The sequence below is a fragment of the Cricetulus griseus genome, chromosome 2 (genome assembly GCF_003668045.3).
Source record: "Cricetulus griseus strain 17A/GY chromosome 2, alternate assembly CriGri-PICRH-1.0, whole genome shotgun sequence".
Classification (NCBI taxonomy): Eukaryota; Metazoa; Chordata; class Mammalia; order Rodentia; family Cricetidae; genus Cricetulus; species Cricetulus griseus.
Genome location: NC_048595.1, coordinates 274,796,293 through 274,811,440, shown reverse-complemented (window position 1 = coordinate 274,811,440; position 15,148 = coordinate 274,796,293). Strand labels below are relative to the sequence as shown.

Genomic DNA, 15,148 nt, shown 5'->3' with positions numbered 1-15,148 from the left:
GCCAGCTCATGTGTTTCTTGACATATTTTCTTGATGATCTGTAGCAACAGGAACGTCCATGTACTTGTTTATGAGTACAGTGCCACACAATTCTCCAAAATAATAAGAACAGCAAACAATAACGAAGACGCCATCTTGATCTTAAGCAATGCCTTACTAGTAAAATACTGGAGGTAAAGAGGCTGAGCTTGTTGTTTGCTGTTACTTCACTACATAGGATGTAATTATCTAGTGATGGTCACATAACTTTTGCTACCTCTAAAGTAAGAATTAATTTCTTGTGGTAAACTTTGTTTTCTGAGATATTGTTTTTCCCAGCTAAGAGCAACCTGGTAGGGCAGCTCTCTACTCCTGAGCACAGCCAACCCACCTGTCTTGCTACCTGTCCCACCCTTTCTTTCATGCTGTGTCACTTCCGTATCCTCTGGCTCCTTAACACACAAAACACACACACACACACACACACACACACACACACACACACACACACACACTGAAACAGCCATGCAGAGATGAATACCTTTCAAATGTCACTATCTTCTGAAAAGTGCCACTGTCTGGCAGGATGGTGCAGGTCTTCACTGACACAAAGACACCTTTTGGCTATTACACCATCCACAGGAACCCCTAAACCCATATGCTGTAAATTTTATCCTCAGTACCCTGAAAACACTGGGGGAAATTTTAAATGTGGATGTGAGACTGTGCTTAGAATATCAAATCCTTTGTTGGCAGTGGGTGCCAAAAATGACTTTGTGTGGGTTTGGTTGCCATAAAAAGAAATCCCAGTGAATAAAATGATAACTAGCTGTTTTCTTTGCATATAAGAATTGCTCTGCTATTGAATTTGTTAGCATGTTAATCGATTGGGGAAAGCTGGTATTTACATTTAACATGCTTTTGAAATTATGAAAAATGGATGTATATGAAGAAATCTAGCTGTAATTAATGAAGTTACTATAGAGCTTTGTGGCTTTAAGCAGATCTATATAAAAACATTAAGCTAAAATCTTAAAATATGCAATGATACATTTGGTAATTTGAAATAATATTAGGTCCAAAAAACGTGTTCCTGGACTCATTTTCTCTCTACTATACTTTCCTTCCTAATATACTCTAATAAAATGTTTTCCCATTTATGACCATAATCATACATTTTAGTAAGAAAATACAAATGAAAAAATTGATTTATCTATTTATTTAGGATAATTAAACCTCAAAGTGAAAATAGCAGTTAAGAATAACAAAAAAGAAATGTCTTTATCAAATGCCGGATGGAACTTTGAAAGCCTTGTGTTTTTTAGAGTGAATTCCTTTCCTTGGCTTATGGGAGGGAAAACAGCACAGAAACTTTTGAGTATACCCTGAGCCTGCTTGGATGTAAAGGAGAAGCTCCACCACATGCAGTCAGTAGCCAGTGATGTGCATCATGTCTATTACATTTAATTCTCATGTCGAGGAAAAAGCAGCTCAAGACAAGCAGTTCATAAAACCCACCGTGTCTGTAATATCCATTGATGTGATCCTGAAATTCCCCCAAGGAACCACCAGTACTTTTTGCCCTTTCCCACCTCTCCCAGTCTCAAAAAGTTCCAGTGGTTTATGGATGGCAGTGAATTGAAGGCTAACCAAAAATAGTGCTGGGAAGAGCAATGTTTAAAATCATATGTAAAGGGTTCATGTGGAACAGGGCTTCTTCCTAACTCCATAGATTCTCTCTCTGTCTCTGTCTCTGTCTCTGTCTCGTCTCCTTTCTCTCTCTCTCTCTCTCTCTCTCTCTCTCTCTCTCTCTCTCTCGTGTGTGTGTGTGTGTGTGTGTGTGTGTGTGTGTGTGTGTGTGTGTGTGTGTGTGTGATGCATGTGCCCTCCTGTGCCTTGCCTTTTACATGGATTCTGGGGGAATGAACTCAGTTCCTCAAGCTTGCAAACAAACACTGGTAACCTAATGATCACCTTCCTAGCCCCCTCCTTAGTGACACTCTTAAGGGTTTCACTGACACCAGAAGATCAACTCTGCCTTTAGAAGAGTATAGATGAGAGTGGCCTTGTGCTGAGATGTCAGCTCTTCCTCAAGGACCTGGCAGTAGGAAGGAAGTCCTGGGAAATGGTGTTTCTGGATGAACTAGTGAGGCATCACAAGGAGCCCCAGACTTTCTCCAGAAAGTCTACTTTTAAACTGTGCATGGCACTTTCCCGCCTCTATTTGAGAAGTCTATTTTCAGAATAGGCGTAGTTTTTGATAGGAGTTTTATTTGGTTTGTTGGGTGTTTTTTGTCCTCAGTAAGGATGTGTCTAGTCACTGGTATAATGGTTTTAATTGATTGCTGTAAAACGGAATGGTAGTTGTCTGATTTAGAAAGATAAGTACCTCATTGTCAATGAAAACACGACTACATTAGAGTTTTTCTTTTCATAAAAATCTGTCCTTACTTCACTTGAAGTTTCTGTTATAGCAAAATTACATATTGTATGTCATCCAAAGAATGGGAAGTGATAAATGCTAATTTTCACTTCTGAGGTTGATATTTTCCTTTAAAGTAATGATCCTCCGAGAACAAAGGAGAACAATTTGTCTTGAAGGTTTCCAATGTTCTCATAAGGCGCTGCCTAAGTCATACTTTTTAAATTATGGACATTTTTTTCCTCAAGTCATATTTGTGGCTATTTTCTTTATCTTCAACCTGCAAAGGTCAGATTATTTTCTTCTAGAACCTTTCAAACTTAAGGGTTTCAAATATTGATAGTGATTGACACTTTGGAGTTAGGTGAAAATACTTAGAGGAAAACATTGAAGATACAGTGTTTTAAGTTGTGATGAGACTTCATGGAGAGTGAGGGTGAGACGCCTGGTGCCCAGAGGTCAACCAAGCCTGGGTTGGATTCAAGCTCTCACTCTCAGTCTCCTGATGTTTTCGTCTTCAGTGGGGCAGATATAATAGTTCTATAATCAAGAAGTGTCATAAAAAAAAAAAAACAAGTGAGGCCGGGTGTTGGTGGCACACGCCTTTAATCCCAGCACTTGGGAGGCAGAGGCAACTCTCTGTGAGTTCAAGGCCCAGCCTGGTCTCCAGAGCGATAGGATAAGCTCTAAAGCTACACAGAGAAACTCTGTCTCGAAAAACAAAAACAAAACAACAACAAAAAAGAATTGATAGAAGTAAAGTCTCACTGATATACTTTGAGGCCATCACTTTTCTTTCAAATTAGGAAAAAAACAAATGTGATGGGACAGACATCAATTCAATGTAAAACTTCCCAACAAATCAACATTAATATGTGTGTGGTTTAGTTTCTATACATATGATTTGAAGATCTATTTATTATGCCTCATACCTACTAATGGAAGAAGCTTCCTGTAACAATTTCTTGCTATAAATGTCTGGCTCCATCTCTACAACGCTACTGCTATTAAAAGCTGCTGCAGGTCTGGAGAGATAGGTCAGTTGGAAAAGACCTTGAGAACTTGAGTTTGGTCCTCAGAACCACACAGAAAAGGCAGGCATGGTGGCAAGTGCTCATAATCCCAGTGCGGTCAAAGCAGAGACAATCCAATCCTTGGGTTTTTTTTTGTTTCGTTTTTTTTTTTTTGTTTTTGACCAGCCAGCTCAGGGTATTTGGAAAGATGAGAAACCCTATCTTAAAAGAACAAGCTAACAAATAAACAAAAACAAGAGGATCACCTGAAGACTGACACCTGAGACTTCCACATGCACATAAGCATACATGCATATGCAACAGACAGAGAGAGAGAGAGTACCTCAGCATCTTTATGAAACTATCTATATTCCACATCTTTTTATTTATTTATTTATTTATTTATTTATTTATTTATTTATTTTCTATTCATTTATTTAGCTCATAAATAAAGTCATGCACAATTATGATACACAATACAATATGTTCACAATGGCAAGGTTAAATTAAACCAATTAACATGTTATATCACACATATTCATCATTTTTGTTTTGAGAACACTTAAAGTATACTATCTCACAACTTTTAAAATATAGCATATTGTTATCAGCCATATTTATCATGCTCTTATTTATTTTATTTTTTCTTTTTGGTTTTTCAAGACAGGGTTTCTCTATGTAGACCTGGCTGTCCTGGAATTCATTCACTCTGAAGACCAGGCTGACCTTGAACTCAGAGATCTGCTGGCTTCCGCGTCCCTAGTGCTGAGATAAAAAAAGGCCTGTGCCACTACAGCCCACTTTCCTTCTCTTTTTATTAAAATGAAATCATAATATGCATACTCAAGCGCAGTGAGTTTTTCTTCACTCAATTCTCTCTCCAGAGCAGGTTCTGGTATCACTGCCTGCACTTCTTTTTGTGGTTCTGTTTTCTCTGCAAGCCACGTTTTAGTAGTCCTTCCACACATTTCTTTGTGCACAAGCACATCCTCTGGGTAAACCTCCAGTGAAGGGATTCTCAGCCACATGTTAGCTGTTTTGTTTCAATAAGCACTCCCACACTGGCTGTCATGGAAGCATCTCCACTTTTATCCTGACTGGTGGGTGGGATTTAGCTCCAAAGCCTCAGGATCCCCTGGGTACTACATTGATCCATCCTTTATGGGACTCCAGGATTCATTTAAAGACTTAACAGTTACCAAGTGGTCCTTCCTTCTGGGCTGAGCTGGTCACCCTTCTCTGAGGGACTCCTTCACACTTCTGAAATGTAAATAGCTCATTTAAATAGTCAAATCTTAAATATTGAAATTCATTTAAATATTTAAATTTTAACTACTATGTTCAATTTTTATATCCAAGGAATTAGCCATGGGTTAATTTAAAAAATCATAAGCTTTGCTATATGTAATAGTCTTGGAAATATAACAATTACTATTTAAAACTTTAATTACATTTAAGTTCTTTTTTAAAAAAAAATATGTGGATTGATGTTTTGCCCTGGGTGGTGGGTCCCCTGGAACTGGAGTTATAGACAGTTGTGAGCTGCTATGTGGGTGCTGGGAATCAAACCTGAGTCCTCTGGAAGAGCAGTCAGTGCTCTTAACCACTGAGCCATCTCTCCAGCCTTAGATTTAAGTTCTTAGATAAAACAAAATTCATCTAATTTCAGGATCACCATACAATACTGTAAACATTATACAATGTTTAAATCTAGTTCAAGATCTGTTTTCAAGTTTGAATTGTGTAGCACACTGTGATCTATATTCTCCTGACTACATCACAGTGCACTAGAACTTTTTGCTGCTAAATTCCCTTAATACCTAGTGAACACCATCTCCCCCTACTCTCTGGATCTCTAGGGTGCTCCCATTCCGCTCTCAACTCAACTTCCATGAGATTATCTTAGATTCCACATTAAGGGTTTTATTATATGGTTCATGTAATTATATGGTTCTGAACTATTTCACACCCTGTTATGGTTCTCAGTTACATGGGCGTTATTGGAAATGATGAGATTCCACCTTCTGTGTGTACATGTGTGTATGTTAATATGCACAAGTGTGTTCAGGTGCACATGTTTATGTTTGCATGTGGAAACTAAGGGGGCAACAAAGGGTGTCCTGATCCATCACTCTCCACCTTACTTTGTTGTTGTTGTTTTTTAATTTTATTTTGGGGGATAGGGTTTCTCATTGAATCTGGAGCTTGCTGATTTGGCAACACTGGCTGGCCAATCATGTTCCTGTCTCTGTCTCCTCAAGACTTTGGGCATCAAATTCATTCTTGTGTGGCAAGCATTTTTTCCCAGTGAGCCATCACAATGGCCCCAAAATTTTCATCCTTTTTAAGGCACAATAATATCCTACCATGTGTGTTTCCATGTAAATTCTAGAATTGTATTTTTCTAGGTCAGTGAAGAATGTCTGTTGGTATTTTGATGAGCATTGCATTAAATCTATAGGTTATTTTGGGTAGTATGGTTATGTAACTATATTGATTCTTACTGTCTATGAAGTTGGGTTGTCTTTCCAAGTTTTTATGTATTCTCTTCAGTCTCTTTCATTAATGTTTTATATGGTAGAGATCTTTCAACTGTTTGATTAAATATATTCTTTTTTTATTATAGAAGCTATTGCAAATGGGATTACTTTCTTGATTTGTATTTCAAACAACTTGCTACTGGCATATACCTACTACAACTTTTTTATAGCTTTTTTACTTTGGACAAAATTTGTACCATCTCTCAGTCTCCTGAACTTGTGCAGCAAAGGAAGCACTGGCTCAACTCTTATTACTTCTGCTGTGGCCCAGCATAAGGCTTACCACTCTAGGACAGTACATTGTAAACTAACCTCATTGTTGTTTTAGGGCAGGTAGCATTGTGACTGTCATCCTTAGTGCACTGGACATTGTTTCTGTATAAGAATGCTATATATTAATGGAGTAGCTTTTCCTAATGGTGTTGTTTTTTATACAGGACGCGTCAGCACAATCATGTCCATGAGAACTCTACACTGTTCAGGTAACCTATTCTTTTTCAAATGACCCCTTAAACTGGCCTCCAAGAAGGCTCTGCTTTCCAGGTTATGAAGGTTTTAGGATGGTTCTGTTAAGACACCTTGATATGACTTCACCAAAGCTCTTTGATGATCTTTGTCTTCTATCTTCGATCTAGCTCTGCTGATCGATGTTTTCAAGCTGTAAACATACCTATGTCTTGTATTAAATATTACATGAAATTCTATGCAGTTATGTTTTATAACATATGTATTATATTAGGTTGATTTTATTTATTATTTACTTTTTATGTTTTATATTAACATAGATATATGAGTATAATTTATTTTAAGCTATAGAGTTACATAATACACTTCTGCATTTGCAAGCCATAAAACTCGACTAGGAATACCCCTCAAGTTTCTAATTAAGGCTTTGCAATTGTATATTATAAACAATATTTAACAGTACACTGTCCTTCAAATGCTTTGAGATGTGCATGGTGGATGGAACCCAAGGCCTCACAGATGCTAAGCATGTTGCCTTGCCTCTAAGCTCAGACTCCACATACACTTCCTAAGCAAAGTTAAAAGGTATTTATAAGACTGTTCTGCACATTGGCAATGGAAGAAATTTACACTCATAATTCTGGGTTTGAAATTCCTATCTTTTAGTTAGGTATTATTGCAATAGCTATAAATTATTGGTCTTGCTGTCTAATTCGGTAACTCTTTTGACAACTTGCTTTCTTTTCCTTTAGGCCATTGTACTTTAGTGAAGCTGGCTGTTGAACTTTGCTGGAGTTGATGGGCAAAATTTCTCCTGGACTATTCAGCACCCTAATTTCATCCTAGTTGAAAATTTTTCAAATGCCATAAGGAACCTTTGTAGCTTTGCACTTTGCTTTTGAAGATGGACATTTTTGAGATGGAGAAAACTGCATTATAGCTTGGTTCAAGGACATTGCCATCCAATGCCCACTGACTACAGTGTGAGTGTGGAAGGTTCCAGAGAGAGGGAACAATCCACAAGTTTGCAGACAACCAGGAACATGGAAGCAACCCAGATTTAAAAAGCACAGCCTTGGAGACACTCCATGAGTCTGCTTGGCTTCCCGGCAAAGTAGCACTTAAGACCTTGTGTAACAAAATGGACACTGGGGACACAGCTCTAGGACAAAAAGCTACCTCAAGGTCTGGAGAAACTGACAGTGTGTCAGGTAGATGGCAGCAGGAACAATCAGCTGTTGTTAGGATGAGCACTTTCGGCAGTCAGGAAGGACAGCGGCAGCCACAAATAGATTCTGAGCAAGTGGGGAATGCAGCATCAGCACAACTGTTTGGTTCTGGGAAGCTGGCCGCGCCTGGCGAGGGGGTCCATCAAGTCACAGAGAAGCAATACCCACTGCACCGCCCGAGCCCCTACCCATGCCAACATTCGCTCTCCTTCCCTCAGCACTCACTACCACAGAGCATCATGCACAGCAACAAGCCACACCAGAGCCTAGAAGGCCCTCCCTGGCTTTTCCCTGGCCCATTGCCATCTGTTGCCTCTGAGGACTTATTTCCCTTTCCGATCCATGGCCACGGTAGCGGTTATCCTAGAAAGAAGATCTCAAGTCTCAACCCTGCTTACAGCCAGTACTCCCAGAAAAGTATTGAACAGGCAGACGATGCTCACAAGAAAGAGCACAAACCCAAAAAGCCCGGCAAATATATCTGCCCATACTGCAGCAGGGCATGTGCCAAACCAAGCGTCCTAAAGAAACACATCAGGTCCCATACTGGTGAGCGGCCATATCCATGTATACCTTGTGGTTTCTCTTTCAAGACAAAGAGCAATTTGTACAAGCACAGGAAGTCTCATGCCCATGCAATTAAGGCCGGATTGGTACCTTTCACAGAGTCATCTGTATCTAAACTGGACCTTGAGGCTGGTTTTATTGATGTAGAAGCAGAGATACACTCAGATGGCGAGCAGAGTACCGACACAGATGAAGAGAGCTCTTTATTTGCTGAGGCTTCTGACAAAATGAGCCCTGGCCCTCCCATCCCATTGGATATTGCTAGCAGAGTTAGCTACCATGGGTCCTTGGAAGAATCTTTGGGAGGTCCGATGAAGGTGCCAATTTTGATTATCCCCAAAAGTGGTATCCCGCTACCTAATGAGAGCTCTCAGTATCTGGGTTCTGACATGCTCCCAAATCCTTCTTTAAATGCTAAGCCCGATGACTCTCACACAGTGAAACAGAAACTTGCACTGCGACTGTCAGAGAAGAAAGGACAAGACTCTGAGCCATCCCTCAACCTTCTGAGCCCACATAGCAAAGGAAGCACTGACTCGGGTTACTTTTCTCGCTCGGAAAGTGCAGAGCAGCAAATAAGCCCCCCCAACACAAATGCAAAGTCTTATGAAGAAATCATCTTTGGAAAATACTGTCGGCTTAGTCCAAGGAATACACTCAGTGTTACTCCCACCGGCCAGGAGCGCACCACCATGGGTCGGAGAGGCATCATGGAACCATTACCTCATGTAAACACCAGATTGGAAGTCAAGATGTTTGAAGATCCTGTCTCACAGCTGATTCCCGGCAAAGGAGAAATGGACTCCAGTCAAACAAGCATGCTGAAGCCCACAAAATTCAACAGTGAATGCAGGCAACCACAGGTCATCCCATCATCCATCAGGAATGAAGGAAAACTTTACCCAGGAAACTTCCCAAGCAACAACCCAATGCTCTTAGAGGCACCTGTGGACTCTTCACCCCTTATTAGAAGCAACTCAATGCCAACTTCTTCAGCAACTAATTTAAGTGTTCCTCCTTCTTTGAGAGGCAGTCACTCATTTGATGAACGTATGACAGGGTCAGATGATGTGTTCTACCCCGGCACTGTAGGCATCCCTCCCCAGCGTATGTTAAGGCGACAAGCAGCATTTGAGCTGCCGTCAGTACAGGAGGGGCACATGGAGTCTGAGCATCCTGCCAGGATGTCCAAGAACTTTGCCAGCTCATCTCTGAAGGAAAAGAAATTGGTTCCTGGAGACAGAGTTGGGTATGACTATGATGTCTGCCGTAAACCATATAAGAAGTGGGAAGACTCCGAAACACCAAAACAAAGCTACAGGGACATTTCTTGCTTAAGTTCTTTCAAGCATGGAGGAGAATACTTTATGGACCCCTCCGTGCCATTGCAGGGAGTGCCAACAATGTTCGGGACCACCTTCGAGAACAGAAAACGCAGGAAAGAGAAGAGTGTTGGGGATGAGGAGGATGCTCCCATGATTTGTGGTGGCATGGGAAGTGCTCCCATGAACATCATGTCTTCAGAATATGACCCCAAGATGCAGGAAGGAGGGAGGAGTGGCTTTGCCATGACTGGCCAAGAGAACCTTCCTCATGGTCACCCTGAGCGGTTTGACCCAGCTCGACCACAGCTGCCATCTGGAAGTTCATCTCTTGGGTCAGAGGATTTGCCCTCAGCTGCTGATCCTGACAAGATGTCAGACCTGGGCAGGAAGCCTCCTGGAAATGTGATTTCAGTGATTCAGCACACAAACTCGCTGAGCAGGCCCAATTCCTTTGACAGAGCTGAGTCAGCAGAAATGGTGGCCTGTACACAGGACAAGACCCCTTCACCTTCCGAGACATGTGACAGTGAGATTTTGGAAGCCCCCATAAGCCCAGAGTGGGCTCCTCCAGGGGATGGTGCAGAAAGTGGAAGCAAGCCAACCCCTTCACAGCAGGTGCCACAGCCGTCCTACCATGCACAACCTAGGCTTGTTCGCCAGCACAACATCCAGGTTCCTGAAATTAGAGTCACAGAGGAACCCGATAAACCTGATAAGGAGAAGGAGGCTCCTGCAAAGGAGCCAGAGAAACCTGTGGAGGAATTTCAGTGGCCCCAGAGAAGTGAGACCCTTTCCCAACTTCCTGCTGAGAAGTTGCCTCCCAAAAAGAAACGCTTGCGGCTTGCAGACATGGAACACTCCTCAGGGGAGTCCAGTTTTGAGTCAACAGGCACCGGCCTCTCTCGAAGTCCCAGCCAAGAAAGCAACTTATCGCACAGTTCCAGCTTCTCTATGTCTTTTGAGAGAGAAGAGACAGTTAAACTCACTGCACCCCCTAAGCAGGACGAGAGTGGCAAACATTCTGAGTTTTTGACTGTCCCTGCGGGTACATACTCATTGTCTGTCCCAGGTCATCACCACCAGAAAGAAATGCGGCGTTGCTCCTCTGAGCAAATGCCTTGTCCTCATCCAACGGAAGTCCCAGAAATACGGAGCAAATCATTTGATTATGGGAATCTGTCCCATGCCCCAGTGGCAGGGGCCTCCCCATCAACATTATCACCATCCCGGGAGAGGAAGAAATGCTTTCTGGTACGACAGGCTTCCTTCAGTGGCTCCCCAGAAATCGTCCAAGGTGAAGGCAGTGTGGACCCCAGCGTCAAGCAGGAGCAGATGGAGCAGCTGCATGCTGGCCTCAGGGCAGCATGGTCCTCTGTGCTTCCACCTCTCCCAGGGGATGACCCAGGAAAGCAGGTGGCCGGTCCTTGTGGCCAGCTCAACTCAGGGCCACCACTCCACCTTGCCCAGCAACAGATCATGCACATGGACAGTCAGGAATCTCTGAGAACTCCGTTGATGCAACCAACGTCCTACATGACGAGCAAGCACTTACCTGAGCAGCCACATCTGTTTCCACATCAAGACACGGTCCCATTCTCTCCTCTCCAGAATGCCTTGTTTCAGTTTCAGTACCCGACTGTCTGTATGGTTCATTTGCCAGCTCAGCAGCCTCCCTGGTGGCAAGCACATTTCCCCCATCCCTTTGCCCCACACCCTCAGAACAGCTACGGCAAGCCTTCTTTCCAAGCTGACATCCATTCTAGCTACCCCTTAGAGCACGTAGCAGAACACACTGGAAAGAAATCTGTTGACTATGCACACGCAAAAGAGCAGACTTACCCGTGTTATTCCGGAACATCAGGGCTACACTCCAAGAACCTCCCTCCGAAGTTTCCATCAGACCCAAGCAGTAAATCCACTGAAGTGCCCAGTGAACAGCTTCTTCGAGAAGATTTTGCCTCCGAAAATGCTGGGCCTTTGCAGTCCCTCCCGGGAACGGTGGTGCCTGTTCGGATCCAGACCCACGTTCCGTCCTATGGCAGTGTCATGTACACAAGCATTTCTCAGATGCTTGGACAGAACAGCCCCGCCATTGTCATATGCAAGGTTGATGAGAATATGACCCAAAGAACACTGGTGACCAACGCAGCCATGCAAGGGATAGGACTGAACATTGCCCAAGTGCTTGGGCAGCACTCGGGCTTGGAAAAATACCCTCTTTGGAAAGTACCTCAGACCTTACCCCTAGGCTTAGAATCCTCCATCCCCCTATGTTTACCTTCCACCTCGGACAGCGCAGCCTCTCTCGGAGGAAGCAAGCGGATGCTGTCTCCAGCCAGCAGTTTGGAGCTCTTCATGGAAACAAAGCAGCAGAAACGGGTGAAAGAGGAGAAAATGTACGGGCAGATTGTGGAAGAGCTCAGTGCAGTGGAGCTAACCAACTCAGACATCAAGAAGGGCCTCTCCCGCCCCCAAAAGCCCCAGCTAGTGAGGCAAGGGTGTGCTTCGGAGCCAAAGGATGGCTCCCAGTCAAGGTCATCTTCCTTCTCCTCCCTGTCGCCCTCCTCTTCTCAAGACCATCCGTCTGCTAGTGGGCCTTTTCCTCCCAATAGGGAGATAATTCCGGGTTCCAGGGCACCTGCACGACGGAAGTTCAGCGGACCTTCAGAAAGCAGAGAGTCCTCTGATGAGCTGGACATCGACGAGACTGCATCAGACATGAGCATGAGCCCTCAGAGCTCTTCCCTGCCCACAGGAGGCAGTCAGCAAGAAGAGGAAGGGAAAGCCCGCAAGCTGCCTGTTGGCATGCTAGTTCACATGGCCTCTGGCCCTGGTGGAAACGTGGCAAATTCCACTCTTCTTTTCACAGATGTGGCAGATTTCCAGCAGATCCTTCAGTTCCCCAGTCTGCGGACAACAACTACTGTGAGTTGGTGCTTCTTAAATTATACAAAACCCAATTTTGTGCAACAGGCCACCTTCAAATCCTCAGTTTATGCTTCATGGTGCATTAGTTCCTGTAACCCAAACCCATCAGGATTGAACACCAAGACTACGCTGGCCCTTCTGAGATCCAAACAAAAAATCACTGCAGAAATTTATACTCTGGCTGCTATGCACAGGCCCGGAACTGGCAAGCTCACATCCTCCAGTGCCTGGAAGCAGTTTGCACAGGTAAGGACAGGCCAAGGGTTAGAAAGCACAGTATTGTGGGTCTTATCCGAGGCAGACAGTGAAGGATAGAAGGTCTAAAGCTTCAAACATACTAGGGAATATTCAGTAATCTGCTCCTACCTAGAAATGGAGAAGCCAAAGTCAGCACTTAGCTCTGAGGGATCCCAGGAAGATCTTCAAAGGATGAGAGTCTCTACTTAAGCCTAGACATGGGACATTCTCCTACTGGGAATAATGTCCATTGGTCATTTTTCCTCTGTCCTCCTGAGTGATGATAGCACAGGCAGACATGAAGAATTTTGGGGCTTATGAAATGGTGTAATGAGAAAAAAATGAATACTGAAAAGAGATTGGGAAGGAAGTGTGAAGGGTGTTGGAGCTCAGATTAGCAAATGCCATCAATGATCCAAGGGTATGTTTGACTAAAGTTTATATTCTACATATCTTTTTCAGAAATAACTTCCAGTTATTGTTATTGGCTGGTTTGCCCCTAAACAGTTAGTACTTACATGTAAAAATTTAAAATGTGAACAACTTTAGAATAAACCCAATTAATAATGAAGAAAATAGAGATTTTAAAAAATATGTTTCTCATTCATGTCAGTGATTATTCTGTTTTTGGTGATTTTTTGAGACAACATCTCAATATGGATTGTTTGGCTTGCTACTTCAAAAATGTAGAATGTCTTTGAAGTCTCTGTCAACACTGGGCAGAGGAAGTGCTAACTAAACAGTGTCCGGGCACTTACACAAACATCGAATTCACCGTCCAGAAACTCATCTTCCCTCTGATTTTACCCTCAGAATCCTTTGTTTTCTGCAATCACCTCATAGCCTTTTATTGTGGAACTTAAGTTGACTTTCAGAGGCGACCGAAGTGTGGGATGTATGGGCCAGGATATCCTGGAGAAAGCCCGTGGAATGATCCTCTCTTTTGATCCCACAGATGAAACCTGATGCACCCTTCTTGTTTGCCAGCAAGCTAGAAAGAAAATTAGTGGGAAATGTCTTAAAGGAAAGAGGGAAAGGAGAGCTCCACGGAGACAAAGATCTTGGATCCAAGCAAACTGAGCCCATCCGAATCAAGATCTTTGAAGGGGGGTAAGGAAAACATAAACTCAAATGTAAAATGTTTGGTTGTAAGTTGGAATGACTGGTCCTGAATGTTTGGTTGTGGTAAATAGTGTTTACTCTAGCAGAAGTCAAAGGAAATTTCCTTTCCCAGTCCAATCTATGAACTCTGGCTGGTAAAAGATGGAAACCACATACATCTGCTTCTAGGACTTGCCCTCAGTGAGCATGGTCCCACTGTGTATGGAGTGTCTGCCTTAAGTTTTCACATCTCCAATCTTGCATGAAATCTTCTACATTGGCAGCCTCTTGGTGTCACTTAAGTTCCTTCATTCTTTAATATTTTGTGGACATTTGGGTTACTACAGTGGCATATTTGTATTCTATGTTGTGTTAGTGGAATCATTCATATTCTGTATATTTCTAAGAAATCATTTCTTTGAACTGTAGGCTTTCATGGGATATTGACAGTTTCACCACCCTTGTCCCTTTTTGCTCTTGATTCAAGTCAAGGTATCATATTGCATTTAGTTCCCTATCTCTATTGATGTATAACAACCTCTTCTCAAATATTCTGAGCCATTGAAACTTAAATAATAAGGTTCATCCTCCACTCACAGATGACATAAGTCAAAGCATATCTGAGAGCCTCTTATCACTATGTTTTGATGATTCAGAAATGTTATGTGTGTATTTTATTTTCTATCCCTTGCCCAATCATTCTTAAATCTCTAAACTAATTCTCTGCCAATTTCTGGTACCCAGGCATTCATTTCAAACAGTGTGTTCCCATCTCTTATATTGTTGCTTGCAAAGTGGTAGCAACAACAATGAAGAATTACTTACTGCCCAACTGTCCGGGTTATCTAATTGATAGGGTTAATCAGTGTTTCTTTAAATTACTCTTCATCAAGATTCATTATGTAGCAGGTAGATTTGTGTGTCTGCAGAAATGTTATAAACAGGCTATCTGAATACATTCTCTCCATATATAAATTTATTTAGAATTCTGCTTTATTCCATTTTGGAAATGTGTTAATCATAAGACACTGAAAATACACTTTTTCGCTTGAGGATAAAATGTGTTTCTAAACAACTGTGATGACAGGCCATAGATAAAGGTGGAGTACCCTTCCCTGAAGAATATTGACTTTCTGTAAGATCACCCTATCCCCTTAAGTAGTTTCACTTCCTTAGGAAACAGAGAATAAAATTGATTAGAGAAGAATATTTTTTGTATCTTGAGGATTTATTCTGATTTATTATAACCTTCAAATGTGAAAAGAAAACAAGTTTGAAGACCAAACCAAAGTTGAAGTTTTTTATGAAAGGGGAAAGGGCCTGCAAAATTTTGATGACCTTC

The 15,148-nt window shown here is 42.3% G+C and overlaps 1 protein-coding gene across 3 annotated transcripts in view; it reads left to right on the top strand.

Annotated features, from left to right (window-relative positions):
• The window catches only part of Hivep2 (HIVEP zinc finger 2), a 74,752-nt gene that overhangs the window by 46,915 nt on the left and 12,689 nt on the right, over window positions 1-15,148 (top strand). For all 3 annotated transcript variants that reach the window (XM_035440379.1, XM_035440381.1, XM_035440380.1), the window contains 3 exons: window positions 6,392-6,436; window positions 7,172-12,714; window positions 13,661-13,815. In XM_035440379.1, coding sequence (XP_035296270.1) covers window positions 7,561-12,714; window positions 13,661-13,815 — 5,309 coding nt within the window. In that variant the 5' untranslated portion in view covers window positions 6,392-6,436; window positions 7,172-7,560. The remainder of the gene's footprint in view (window positions 1-6,391; window positions 6,437-7,171; window positions 12,715-13,660; window positions 13,816-15,148) is intronic.